Below are 13,519 nucleotides of genomic sequence, written 5' to 3' on the forward strand. Positions count from 1 at the left end.
ACAACAAGCAACAGAATAGCGTAATACTTACAATGCACGGCATATAGTCTGCATTCTAAGTGGTATGCAAGCAAGCATGGACGTTGACTTAGACCCGATCTGCAGGATCTACTTAGCATAGCGAGTCCTCACCTTGTAGGCCAGCTGGGAATAGTAGTCCGAGACGCCGTCTAGCGTAGCGCTGCCGAAGGTCCCGGAGAGCAGGTTCTCACCGTTGAGCTGGCCGCTGCCGTAGGGCGCGAAGTGGGCAAAGTTGACCCCTATCAAGGGCTCCATCAGGGGAAGCAGGGAGAGCTGCTGGAGGCGGGAGAGAGGGGGGGGGGGCGGAGGAGGAGGAGACAGGGCTTAGATTATGATTAACTCGATCTGAAAGGATAGGAATCCTGGGGTGTATAAACCGCCTACCCAGCTCCGTAATTACCAGAAATATATGGACACAAATTGCACAATGCCAATTAAAATGCCTGAGGTATTACTCATCTGTTTTCAACTCTGTGGCAGCTTTGTGCTTAGTGGAGAATCTGTCGGGTAATTTGTCTCTGTTTATCATTTCTACAGCAATTACAGGGAATTTCTAATTGAGTACTTAGTACGTGGAGATTCTCAGTTTTAACGGCATTTTCTGCAATTAGTCTTCCCACAGTGGGGGTAAAACTATGACAGGCATTACTTATCGAAATGACAATAATTACACTTCTACAAAATAGAGAGAGAGTGTGGCCGCTAACGAGGTGGTTTACTGTTCCACGTCCTGACTGTGAGGAAGTAAAGCTACGCCGACTTGGGTGCCTCCATTTACCAATGATTAAGCCACGGGTGTAGCATCCTGTGTGCTAATGCGTTTTAACAAATAACATTTCCTAGATCTTAATCTGAATCCGAGCCATCACACTGTGAAGTGCGATTTCTATTGAATTAGAGCCGCCTGTTACCGAGTGATGCAGCTGCATAGAGATTCAGTCAATGAGCCGCACACCAAGGGGGTTACAACATAATCATAGTCCTTATCCCATTCTGCCCTATAATACCCACCAGTAATGCCTGGGTAGAGAACTGTCACCCTATGGTACCATTTGCTAGGCCGTGATGTGGTGGTACTACGGCTGCCCCTGAATATCTGATTGGTCAATCAGTAGACCCGTGGTCTAGACCCGAATTGTCTTGGGTTGAATCGTCGCAAGGCGGAAAAAATATCCTTGCCCGAAAGAAAAAAACACAAATATTCTTAAAAACATTTTTTTTTAGATTACACAAATATTAATTTGTCATGAAAGACATGTATACTAAAAAAATATGAATACCTCAACAATCTCTCCCCAATAAAATATGAATAACCCAACAATCTCTCCCCAATAAATTGCTCCTCAATAACACACAGTCAGTGTATTTTCTTGCGCCTGCATTCTCAAGGCGTTCCCACTCTCAGGCGCCTTTCCCAGCCTCTCTGACCAGCGGGAGACAGCTTCATCATTAGGCTACAGGGGGAGCAGGTTGTCTACACCAACCAACATCGGTGTCCTATCCACTTGCGCTTCCCTGTCAGAAAACACCTACTGTGCATTCCCGGAAATTCGGGCCAGTCATCACACGAGGGCATGGGACTACTGGCTTTGGAGTATGGCGGCAGCATTTTGAGCAGAAATAATGATATATAAAAAAGTAAAAAAAAAGAAAAGTGAAATGGGATCTGTCTTGTTCCGACACTACGCTGATGAAACGGCCATGTCCTGTCCTCTGCAGTTATCTTAATGACTACACTGATATTTTAACCCTAACCCACAGAATTATTTTTTTCCTCCTCTGTAGTATTAGTAGATCAAGACATTCTGGATCAGAGTTGAAAGTCAAGCCAGTGCATTTTCTTTTTTGCCAAAAAGCATATAAAAAAAAAAATAGCCCATCATAAAAGTCAACTATAGGTTTGGAACTGCCGATTTCGACTCAACTAAGCAATTTCTTAGTCGGGTACTGTGTAAACGCACACCAGAAGCACCATCTCACACCACCTGTATCAAGCTCGGAGGTGTTGTCAATGCGTGGTGGGTCAACTGCGGTGCATTCAGACTGGTGAAACATTCACCATGTTGCAGACAGAATGTAAGGCATAGACTAGGGTTGGGGTTAGAGTAGGGTTGGACGGATAAACCGAAAACCAGGGTCTCTGAAAATAGCAACGTTTTTTTGTCAAAACCGTCAAAAAGTGCTATATTGTAGCGGACACTACTGTGAGACATTAATAATTCACCAGTATGTTTCTATGGTGGGAATTGGGCGAACTATTACCTGGACACTTCTATTAGACTAGCCAAAGCAAGACACCGGAGCACTCATACAATCTGCACGTTTATTGCAGAGGAACAGGGTGACGGATGTTTCGACTTGCGTCTTCACCCTGTTCCTCTGCAACAAACGTGCAGATTGTATGAGTGCTCCGGTGTCTTGCTTTGGCTAGTCTAATAGAAGAGTCCAGGTAATAGTTTTGCTATCATATTGTCCTCTACAGCTGAGCACCAAAATACTTCGGATCTTAAACTTGGCTGAAGCACGTTGGACTTAACGTTTGGCATTTTTATCAGTGTTTGTATTTATTTATTCGAAGCACATTTTTCAGCACTGCTCGTGGAAAGTGTTCGAGCAGGTTCGCAGAAAGGACGGGGCTTAATCATTTGAAATTGGCGGCCTTAATCATTCCTTAATCATTCCTAGTGGCAGGCCTCTGGTAGAAGTAGAAGACTGCTCTCAGAGGGGAATGTGCATCAAAGCCTTGCCTTAGTTTTCAAGAATGGTCTGCAATGCAGCACACACTCCCTTTTTGCTTAGAGGAGGGGGGGGGGGGCAGGCCATACTAGCATCTATCCCCTACCTGTTTAAGCTGGGTCATCCGCATGTCGGTGCTGGAGTGCACGAGTTGTTTCTCCTCCCCGTCTTTCTTCCTCTTCTTGTAGCGCGGGGCGGGCCTCTCGCCGCCCTTGGGGGCTCTCTTGTTGCGGCCCTTCTTCTTCTCCTGTCCTGACATCAACGGTCCCGGGAATTCTGGGAGGAGCTGGCCGTCCGAGTAGGCCTGTGAGAGGCGTGAGAGGACGAGACGGTGTCATCAAATCAAAATCATTTATTGTCTGCATTGCCAAAGAAAAAAAAACATCAGCTTTTGTAAAACGATGACAGCCCATCTGAAAATAACTTTTTAAAAAACACACAAATCTTGACGTATAAATAATTGGCACATACCCTCAAGGCTTTAGACATGCAGAAGGCATGTCGGGATGACTCATCGTAAAAAGCTGGCACTATGACTCACGCTGTGTGGCTGTAACACGACTAAGCGTGTGAAGTGAGTCACACAGGGCCTATGGCTGAGAGTCCCGCTGCTCACCTAGCAGTCACTGTGGCTCGGCTCACAGTGGGGGTCTACTGTACATACTGAGTTCCTGCTCGGCTACTGGATGAGTATGCACTTCACATCCCAGACTCCTAGAGTCCTACAACGAAGGCAGTGCTGCATAGTCTTTCAAGCTCACTAGGTGGGCACTCGATACTCCTGCCTGCTCGCCGACTAAATACAGGGTTCCTACAAGTTTCAACAAGATCTTTTTAGACCTCTTTGAATATGATTTTAGACCTATTCGCGACACCATATGATAGCTTTTTGTCATCCTCGAGGTGATGAAATTGGGGATTTCACTGCCATACAGACAAAAAAGGAAGCGAATTGGCATTGTTTTGGTTCCAGCTTGATTAATTTCCACGCAAATAGATGTGGTTGGACTGATTTCCTTGCAGGATCTCATTTTTAAGACCTAGCACCTAATTTTTAGACTGAATAACTGAAATGTAGGACCTTTTTAGGCCTTGTAAATTGGGTTGCTAGATTTGAGGGCTTTTTAAGACCAGCGCGGGAACCCTGTAAATAGTAGAGATTGAATGGTAATCAAGAAACCTTTCAAAATATCTGCATCTGTACTTATGTGACCTGCGGATACGACACATTGTGTTGCAGGCCTCCTGAGCTCGTCTTGTGGAATCAGCTGCACCCTCCCATCTTAACTAGCTAAACACTATTTCACTAGCTAACTAGATTAGTTGACATATAGCTAGTTCAGGGTCGGGGTAAAGAGCAGTTCTGATTTGCTAAATGTAAACTAGCTCAACATGCCCAGACAGTTCATGTTTGTTACGCTACAGTGTAGCACTGACTGTGGAGGTGAGCCGCATATCGGTGATGTAGTTATACTTCCTTGATGTTATATTAGGCCAGCAGATTGTTTTAGTCCATAGGCTAATTGTCAACCAATACCTTCATAGTGAACTTTCGTTCCTCCTCTAATATGCGAGAATGAGACTTGCTATGAATCCACAGACAGTACATTTTTGCATCAGTTGGGGTGAGTAGAAGAGTGGACATCTTTCAGAACCATCTTTCAGAATTGAAGAACATTTAAGGAAAAACTGATTTTGCTGTTTGCCAGAAGTGTGGTCTAAAACTCAGTCAATGAGTATTCGATTGGTTGGACGTGTGACAAAGTACAGCGTCAGTCATTTCAAATGGATTGGCTTGGCATGCTGTGAAATCCCCACCACTATTTTCTGATAGTCTGATATGAGGTAGACCACGGTATGAGATACGAGAGGGTTAAGAGATTGTCTGCTCTTGCTCGTTCTCTGCGTGCACACACACACACACACACACACACACACACACACACACACACACACACACACACACACACACAGATAATTAAATGCATGAATGAATAATGCTTCATGTATAAAGATGAGGTATTATAAATGGGCTATAGTTAAAATGGAAGGTGCTTCACCTGTGATTCACTAGTCTGTTGATCTATATTGGATTGTACAGCATAATAATTCAGTATTAGTAGTAGGAGTAATGTATTACTTGATTATATTTAAGAACGTTTGTGCTGAATTTACTGTAAAGTAGTTATTATTGTCATTGTAATTTTGGTGTCATAATTAATTAGCTTTTTTTACTTAATGATATTGAATATGGGTCCACAAATTCAGCAATCCGCCTCCTTGACCAATACAAATCGGTATTGGACCTGATGAGCCGATATGGGTCGGTCTCTACTAAATAGCTTATGTGGAAGTATTTGATTTTGAACATAGCCGATGACTCATTTGACTCACCCCATTGCTGTCCACAGAGCACTGCCTGAGCAGGGCCTTGCAGTCTGCAGCCTCCTCCTCCTCCGAGCGCAGACTCTCCTCTGACCTCTGGTGGGGTAGTCCATGGGGAGGGGTGCTCTTGTTCTTCAGCAGATGTTTCAGCAGCTCGTTCCCTGACTCCCCGCCCTTGGCACTGTGGGAGGGGCTCTGCCCGGTGGGGAAGGGCGACACGCCCCCCTTCCCGCCCTCCTCCTTCACGGCTCCCATCCCCATGTGTCCGTCCCTGGGCCCGTGGCACTCGCTGGCGTCGGTCTGCTCCAGCTTGATGTTGCTGAGGATGCGGTCCTGCTCCAGGGCCTGAGCCTGGGCCCTGGCTATCTCGGAGGAGAGGCCGTGTTGACCTCCCAGTCCTCCACCGGACAGCTGCCTCTCCAGCTCAGAGTGGATGGGCGTGGAGGAGCCTAGGGGGGACCTGGAGAGGTCGTGGTCCCCAAAGAGAGGGGCGCCGCGGGTGGGCGTGGAGGAGGTGTCCGACACGCATGGCGTGAGAGGGGCCGTGAGATCAGAGTGCGGCGTGGACGGCGTTTTGACCGAATCCGCATCGTCGTCTTTCTTCTTCTTGCGGTTTCTCTTCTTTTTCCCCTTCTCGTCTGGGATGATGTTGGAGTACAGCTGGATCAGAGACTGGCCTGAGCCGGGGAAGTTGGAGGGCAGGGGTGTGGCGTTTTCAGCCCCGAAAGGTAGTCCTTCCCCTGGCATCAGTCCTGGCCCACTAAACCTGCGGGGTCTGGGCTGACCCTGGGCGAAGTTGCCTCCCTGTAGGCCCATGTTTTCAGGCCCGAAACCATGCCCCATGTCGTGGGGAAGCATCCCATTGCCCATCATTGCCCTCCTGTCGGGACCCTGCATGAAGCCCCCAGGAGGGGAGCCCATCCCAGGCTGCATGCCCTGTTGCTGGGGGAACATCGGGCCTAGGTGCTGTTGTTGTTGTTGTTGTTGTTGGGGCCTCTGTGGCTGCATGAAATCCTGGGGCAGCTCGGCGTTATAGAAGGGCATCTGGGCGAGAGGCGCCATGCCACCGTCTCCCAGCATGCCTTGCTGCTCCATCTCCATGCGCTGCTTCAGGGCTCGCTGGCGCTCCACTTCCTGCATGAGCTGCACCCGCTGCCTCTCCTGCTGTTCCCGCAGTCTCTCCCGCCGCTCCCGCTCCTGGAAGCCCTCGCTGAACGGGTTGTTGTCGTCAAACTTTAACCCACTCCCCTGGTTGGGTTTGGCCCCGCCCTGTTGAGGCTGCTGCTGTGGCGGCGGTGGTGGTTCCAAGGGCATTTGAGGGGGCAGGGATGGGTTACCCATGGGCATTTGAGGGGGCAGGGATGGGTTACCCATGGGCATCTGAGACAAGGCTGGGTTACCCATGGGCATCTGAGGCAAGGCTGGGTTACCCATGGGCATCTGAGGCAAGGCTGGGTTACCCATGGGCATCTGAGGCTGGCCGGGGTTGGCCTGAGAGGACATGAGAGCGGGCATGCCAGGGCCGCCCATGGGCATGGGGGCTCCGGGATGGGCGCCGCCCATGGGCATGGGGGCTCCGGGATGCCAGCCTGGCATGTTGGGCATGCGTGGAGGGGCGTTGGCTTGGCCCGGGTGGAGGGGCATCTGCATCATTGGGTTCATAGGAGACTGGCCCATTGGGGGCCCGCTGGGCCCCATGACTGCCGGGCCTTGCATCGGTGGCATCCCCGGCATCACAGAGGACGGCATGCTCTGCTGTTGCTTCACACGGTACTCCTCGATCAGCTCAGCGTGCTCTTTCTGCTGCTTACGGATCTAAAAGATGAAAGGACCCACACATAAATTGCATTATTACAGTAAAACACATGACAAAGCAAGCCCCGACTGCCAATAAGTCTGCCCCAACTGGCAGAATTCGAGCCTCAGCATTTACCTGCTCCAGTTGTTTCTGCACGTTGCCCTGCTGCTCGGTCACGTGTTTGAGCTGCTCCGCGTCCTCCTCTGGGAACTCGCGCCCCGCCTTCTTGGCCGTCCTCTGCTTAGCTGACAAGGCCTTTTTGGACTTTCTGTGAGCCCCAATCTTGTCTTCTAGAAACTTCTGCTGCATCTGTAGCAGCTGCTGGGTCTCCTGAAGCCACTCCTCGTACTGCGCCTTCTGGGCATTGTCTGAGAAGGAGAGGGAGAGGAGAGTTTTCATGAATAATATTAATAATAATTCATTATATTTATATAGCGCTTTTCCAGGGGCTCAAAGACGCTGACAATAAGGATATACAGAAACAACAAGTAACAGATAACGTGAGCACATAGAACACAGTATTAAGGAACAGGCACAGGGATCAATTAACACAGCAATGTCCAGGGGAGGGAGAGGGGGGCAAGGTTAGGGGAGACTGTTATGGGTAGGGAAGGTTGTATGCATGGGAGAACAGGTAGGTTTTGAGTTGGGATTTAAAAGTGGAGAGTGAGGGTGAGTCTCTGAGTGGCTGAGGGAGAGAATTCCAGAGTGGGGGTGTAGCTTGTGAAAAAGCATGGTCTCCGAAGCCTGAATAATTTAATACCGTTTTAGCCCATCATATTCAGTGTTCTCCACAAAAGAATGTAAGGGCGCCTACGCCACCTTTGTCAACTTGGCTCCGCCACTAATTTAGTAATGATAGAGTAACTATCTTTGATCGCCAATGGCATCGTTGTTAAAGTGAACATGAAAGTGAAAGAATTATCATGATGATCTTCAGTTAATTTATCGTATTAGCTGTATTTTTCGTACATTTTGACATGAAAAAAGTCGGTTCTGATATGGCAATCCAGCACCACCTTGTTCAAAATTATTAGGGAGAACCCTGATATTGACCCATTTACTTACAGGGTTCCTACAAGTTTCAACAAGTCAAGTTTAAGACATTTTTAGACCTTTTTTAGACCTCTTTGAATAGAGTTTTAGACCTATTCGCGACACCATATGATAGCTTTTTGTCATCCTCGGGGTGATGAAATTAGGGATTTCACTGTCATACAGACAAAAAAAGGAAGCGAATCTGCATTTTTTTGGTTCCAGCGTGATTAATTTCCGCGTAAATAGATGTGGTCGGAATGATTTCCTTGCAGGATCTCATTTTTAAGACCTAGCACCTCATTTTTAGACCGAATAACTGAAATGTGAGACCTTTTAAGGCCTTATAAATCGGATTGCTGGATTTTAGACTTAAAGGCTTTTTAAGACCAGTGCGGGAACCCTGTACTTAAATACAAATGACCAGAAGTTAACTTACTGCCAAAGCCTGGTCCAAAGTTGGGAGGGTTAGGCCTGGCCACCTGGGGTGTCAGCTTGCCATCCTGGTTTAGATTAAGGGAAAAAAACACTCATCATATAGTCATGTTATCTGAGTATTTGTTTGTTTAAGAACGTTTACTTGATCACAAGCTTTACCTGTCCAATGGCCGGTGGAGGAAGAGGAGTGCTTTCTGGACATGGTGGTACAGGACCAGGTGGAAACCTATGAATAGTCAAAAACAATTGCACTTAGCACTTAGGTTTCACTAATACAATCTACTGTTTCAATCATCGATCCAAACATGCTCCTACCTGTTCATGACCATTGGTGTCATCCCCATGTTGTTCTGAACCATAACTTTGTTGATGCCTTTCAGGGCCACCATCTTTGCTTTCATTATGGGGTCTGTGATTGCATCGAAATCTGCAGATATTAAACCAGATGAACCGTCAGCAACGTCTGCACCTTGAAATTCTGAAAACAGTACATAAAACATCATTTTCCTTTCCACTTTTGTTTTTGATTGCATTGTCTGTCACTTTTTCATAGTAGATGTTGCTATCTACTATCAATGTAATTACACGATCAATGGTTGAGTTAAGAAATAACATTTTTTTTAAAGAACCGACGCATTTCTGTGCCCTTACCGATGTTGGGGAAGAATGAGTCGCTGGAGCGCTGTCTGATCATGGCCTGCATCTGCCTCTGCTGCTGCTGCTCTTGCCTCTCCTGGTCCAGGAGGTCCTGCAGGAGGAGGGGCTGCTCCTCCAGCAGGAGGGGCCTGTGCAGACTACCCGGCGGTCCCAACGTCTGGGCCAGATCACCGTGGTCACCGGACAGTCCGAACTGCTGTTCGAAGGCAGCCATGGACGTTTCTCCCGCGTTGGTGGGATCCATGGTTTGACCCATGGAAAGTCCAGGATTATGTTGAGCGTCGATGACTTGGTTTGACTGGTTTGCCATAGAGTTGCCGCCTTGATTCAAGGGGTCCCCCATTGGGTTTAGTGACGAGTCCTCTGGCTGCTGCTTGATGAGTAAACTAGAGAGGACCGGGGTGGAGTCAGAGAGAACTCCTTGTTGGTTTGGGTTGTTAGTGTTTCCGTCTGCTTGCTGCTCGGTTCTCTCGTTGGACATCTGGGACAGTGACAGACCATCTTTGACCTCCGTTTTAATCTTCTGCTCGGTGAGCAGGGAGACAGAGCTCTGACTCGAGCTAGTTTCCTGTTTGATGTTGGATGGAGAATGCTCAGCTGATCCCTCGGACTTCCCCATTCCGGTCAGGAAACTTGAGGAGACGCCGCCACCACCAGTGCTCGCGTTCCTCTTCTCTGACAATGCCTTCTGAAAATCGGAAGCATCGCTGTGGTCCTCCATGGGGTCGCTGAGGTCAAGCTCCTCGTTGAACATATCCTTCTTGATGTCGTCCAGGTCAGGGTCCGTGTAGGCAATGATGTCAAACTTCCCCGATGTCAAGAAGTCGTCGAGGTGTAAGTCGTTCGTTTCCAGGTCCAGGTCTTTGCCATCATCAGGATCGAGATTTAAGTTATCCAGATCCGCGTCAACCAGGTCTTTGACCTCCACGTCTTCAAGGTCTTTGACAGCCGATTCGACCGTGTCCAGTTTCTCCTCTACATTATCGCCTGTCATTTGAATTCCTTCAGTATGTCCAGTAGATGGCCCAGGCAGCATCATATATGCAGCCATACTCTGGGCCTCATTCGAAGCCGGCTGGCTGATGGATCTCATCAGCAGAGATTGTCTGATCATGTTGTTCCCAGGATTCTGAGGCTGCTGATGTAGGTTCTCCATGCTGGCCGATAGCTGGAGCTGGCCCGCTTGGTTCCCCGTGTGGTCCATCATCCTGGGGCCCTGGTTAGGCGGAAATCTGTACTCGGGCCCTCCCATGAAACCAGGCGGCCTCTGGAGCTGGAGGTTGGGGTCCATGCCGTTCCCTTGCATGCCGGCAGGGCCGAAGGGGAGTCGTAGCCTGCTGTCCGGGGCTCTGTGTCTGAGCTCGATGAAAGGCTGGCCCATGATGTTGTGCTGCTGCACCGGCATGCCCCGTGGGGGGAAATGCTGTGGTAGCCCGACTGGGTTGCCCCCCATGGACTTGGCCATGTCTACAGAGATGGAGCGCCTCATCTGGGGGTGCATGTCCTGCATGGGGTGTGGGCCCCTGGGGAAGAACTCCTGGCCTCCATGAGGGCCTGGCCCACCAGGTGGAAATGCAAACCTGAGAAAGAAACAGAGATACAATTATATTCTTCACTTCAAAAAGTCTAAGATTAAGGTCTACGGGGTAACAAAACCAGAATAAGGTATTTACATTACGCCTTATTCAGAATAGAATGTCTGGGTATTGCCATACTCTGAGTAATATCGGTTATAAGCGTGCATGTGAACGTAGTCAATGTCACCATTTCAAATCCTCTTTTGCAAAACACAACAAGGCCAAGAGGATAATACAAACCTCGGGCCCTGATGTCTGATATTAGGATCCCCGGGGTGTTGAGCTCTGGGGAACTGGCCCTCGTTGGGGAAAGGGCCCCGCTGGTCCCCTGGGAAGGGTCCTGGGAACCTCATGGGGCCTCTCATAGGGCCCGGCCCGGGGTAAGGTGGAGGGGGCCTGCTGAACATCTCTCCCTGCTGTCCGTGGCCCTCCTGGGGCCATGGTCGAGGTGTCCCGGGAGCCATGTTCCCAGAGGGGTCCTGGGGGCCCCTCTCCTGGCGGATGGCACTCCTCTGCTGCTGCTGCTTCAGAATGAGCTCTCGGATGCGCTGCCGCTGGAGGAAACATGAGCCGGCTGTCAGACTTGAGGAAATACTTTGATCATATCATTAATGCAAAGCCTGAAGTTCATTGAATATTTGATATGCATGTCTGTCTGAGACATAAATCACAATGACATCAGGGATCCTAATGTTATTTGCATGAGTATCTCCTAGAACGCTTTCTATTCTCTCAGAGTTTCATTTAAAGCGCAGAGCAGTTTCAAGTGCTTTAAATCTTACCTGTCTGAGCCTCTCCTCACTATCGGCCAGAGGAACGCTTTGAACCTCAGAGGGGTTTCCAGACATCTGATTGGTGTTCGAGAGCTGTCCAGGGTCCTGAACGTTGCCTTGCTGTTGATCCTTCAGCTCCAGTCTCTCTGCCAACTGTGGCCGAGGGGTCATCGGGGCCTGCTCGTACGGGTCATGGACCGGGGTCTGGTTGAGTCTTCTGGACGGCGACTGAGAAAATCCATCTTCTGGCATACCGTGATGCTTGGGTGTTTGTGACCCCGGGTGCGGGAAGGGTTGAGGTGGGGAGAAGGGGTCCTGGTTAGTCATGAGCCCAGGCCTTGGCCCCTGCCTGCTGAGGCCCTCAGGGCCCATCCCAGGGCGTGGGGTTCCGGGAGGCTGGGCATAAGGGTCGCTCAGCATCGGCCTGGGCACCCCCGATGGCTGGGAGAACATATCAGGCCTTGGGGTGCCAGGGGGGTTAGCGTACGGGTCCATGGCTATCCTCTGGCTTCCAGGGGATTTAGGGAACCTCTCTCCGATGGAGGGCCGTGGGGTCCCAGGGGGTTGGGCATAGGGGTCCATAGAGTGGGACGGTGACACCCTCTGGCTTGGGGGCTGAGGGTGAGGATGATGGGTGAACTGGTTCATGCCGCCAGGGCGGGGAGTGGAGGGAGCCTGGGCGTAAGGGTCCGAAGATGGGCTTTGAGTGTTCGGCAACTGGCCGTAGTTGTCATGGGGACGAGGGGTGCCCGGAGGTCGGGCGTAGGGCTCAAAGAACGGTCGAGGCTGCGCATTGGGTTCAGTTAAAGGCCGAGGGGTGCCAGGGGGTTGGGCGAAGGGGTCGTACTGGAAGTGGTCAGGCCTTGGGGTGGAGGGCGCATGGGCGTAAGGGTTTCTGTTGGGCATCTGCGCCATGGGGCCAGGCTGAGAGAACGGGTGGCCCTGAGGATGGTGCTGGGCCATCCGGGGCGGACTGGTGAAGCTGTCGTTCATGGAGGGCCGCGGCGTGTGGGGGGGCTGAGCGTAAGGGTCGCTCTGTTGAGAAAATCTGTCCGAGGGATGCAGCATCGGTCTGTTAAAGGGGTCTTGGGCCTGGGGCGGCGGCATTGGTGTTTTGAACAGAGAGACCGAGCCAGACTCGTTGCTCCCGGGGATGGGTGCGAGTAAGGGCCGGGAGTACGGATCCGACAGGATCATCCTGTTCTGAGCCATGCGCTGGTAGGCCTCGTTGCGAATCATGGGTCTCGAGTACGGGTCTCGCACCGGGGAGCCCATTGGGGGCCTCCCCTGAGGCGCCTGGCTGGTCCTGGGGGGGCCCATGGGCTTCAGGAAGGGGTCCATCTCCCCGCCGGGCCTAGGGGTGTCAGGGGGCTTGGCGTAGGGATCGTTGCTCATCGACGTGGGTGAGCCGAAAGACTCGTGAGCAGGAGATGGCCTCCCTCGATCCTGCTGCTCCACATGAGATGTGGGCGACTTGCCGGACTCCATAGACATCCTGCGGCATGCGTTCGGGCCTATAGTCGGAGGCCTCGGGGTTCCCACCATCTTGGCGTAGGGGTCCCACGGGGAGGAAGGTCTAGAGCCGGACGAGCCAGGAGAAAACACCTGGGGGGACTGGGGCTGCGAGGACTGGCCGGAGGGAGGTGGAGGCGGGGGGCGCAGGAACACGTCTTCAGGGGGTCCCGAGGTGGGGGTCCCTGGGAGCTGCGGCCTGGCGAAGCCCTCTTTAGGGTTGATCTGTGCCATCGGGGACATGCTGCCGTTGCTGGGCTGGGAGGCAGGGCTCTGGTTGCCGCTGTTGTTGCTCTCTCCTTCTCCTTCCGATAGGTTGCCTGACTGCTGTTGCTGCAGCAGCTGCTCGTTCTTGACTTGCTCCAGTTTCTGCGTGGCTTCGATCTTGGCCTGCTGTTTGCTTTTCTGTCTCATTTGCTGCCATAGGAACGAAAGTAGAAAGGGCAAAACGAGTTTAGTTTTAAAGCATGCCTTTGAAAAAAGCATTTAGAGGTTGACGTACGTCACAGACAAGACAGAAGAAACTATCCCACTTCTACTTCTAAACTGCCTGACTCCTCTCACCTGACTGAACACACACTGACCTG

General features: G+C 50.8%; 1 protein-coding gene across 1 annotated transcript in view; it reads right to left on the reverse strand.

Moving 5' to 3' along the window:
- kmt2cb (lysine (K)-specific methyltransferase 2Cb) overlaps nt 1–13,519 on the reverse strand; it is a 73,393-nt gene that overhangs the window by 13,946 nt on the left and 45,928 nt on the right. The window contains exons 39-48 of the mRNA XM_080547079.1: nt 11,430–13,349; nt 10,888–11,201; nt 9,065–10,650; nt 8,729–8,840; nt 8,573–8,639; nt 8,415–8,478; nt 7,076–7,308; nt 5,152–6,957; nt 2,864–3,061; nt 133–297 (exon numbers count right to left, since the gene is read on the reverse strand). Of these exons, the coding sequence (XP_080403205.1) occupies nt 133–297; nt 2,864–3,061; nt 5,152–6,957; nt 7,076–7,308; nt 8,415–8,478; nt 8,573–8,639; nt 8,729–8,840; nt 9,065–10,650; nt 10,888–11,201; nt 11,430–13,349 (6,465 nt within the window). The remainder of the gene's footprint in view (nt 1–132; nt 298–2,863; nt 3,062–5,151; nt 6,958–7,075; nt 7,309–8,414; nt 8,479–8,572; nt 8,640–8,728; nt 8,841–9,064; nt 10,651–10,887; nt 11,202–11,429; nt 13,350–13,519) is intronic.

The sequence above is a fragment of the Nansenia antarctica genome, assembly GCF_963989245.1.
Source record: "Nansenia antarctica genome assembly, chromosome: 16".
Classification (NCBI taxonomy): Eukaryota; Metazoa; Chordata; class Actinopteri; order Argentiniformes; family Microstomatidae; genus Nansenia; species Nansenia antarctica.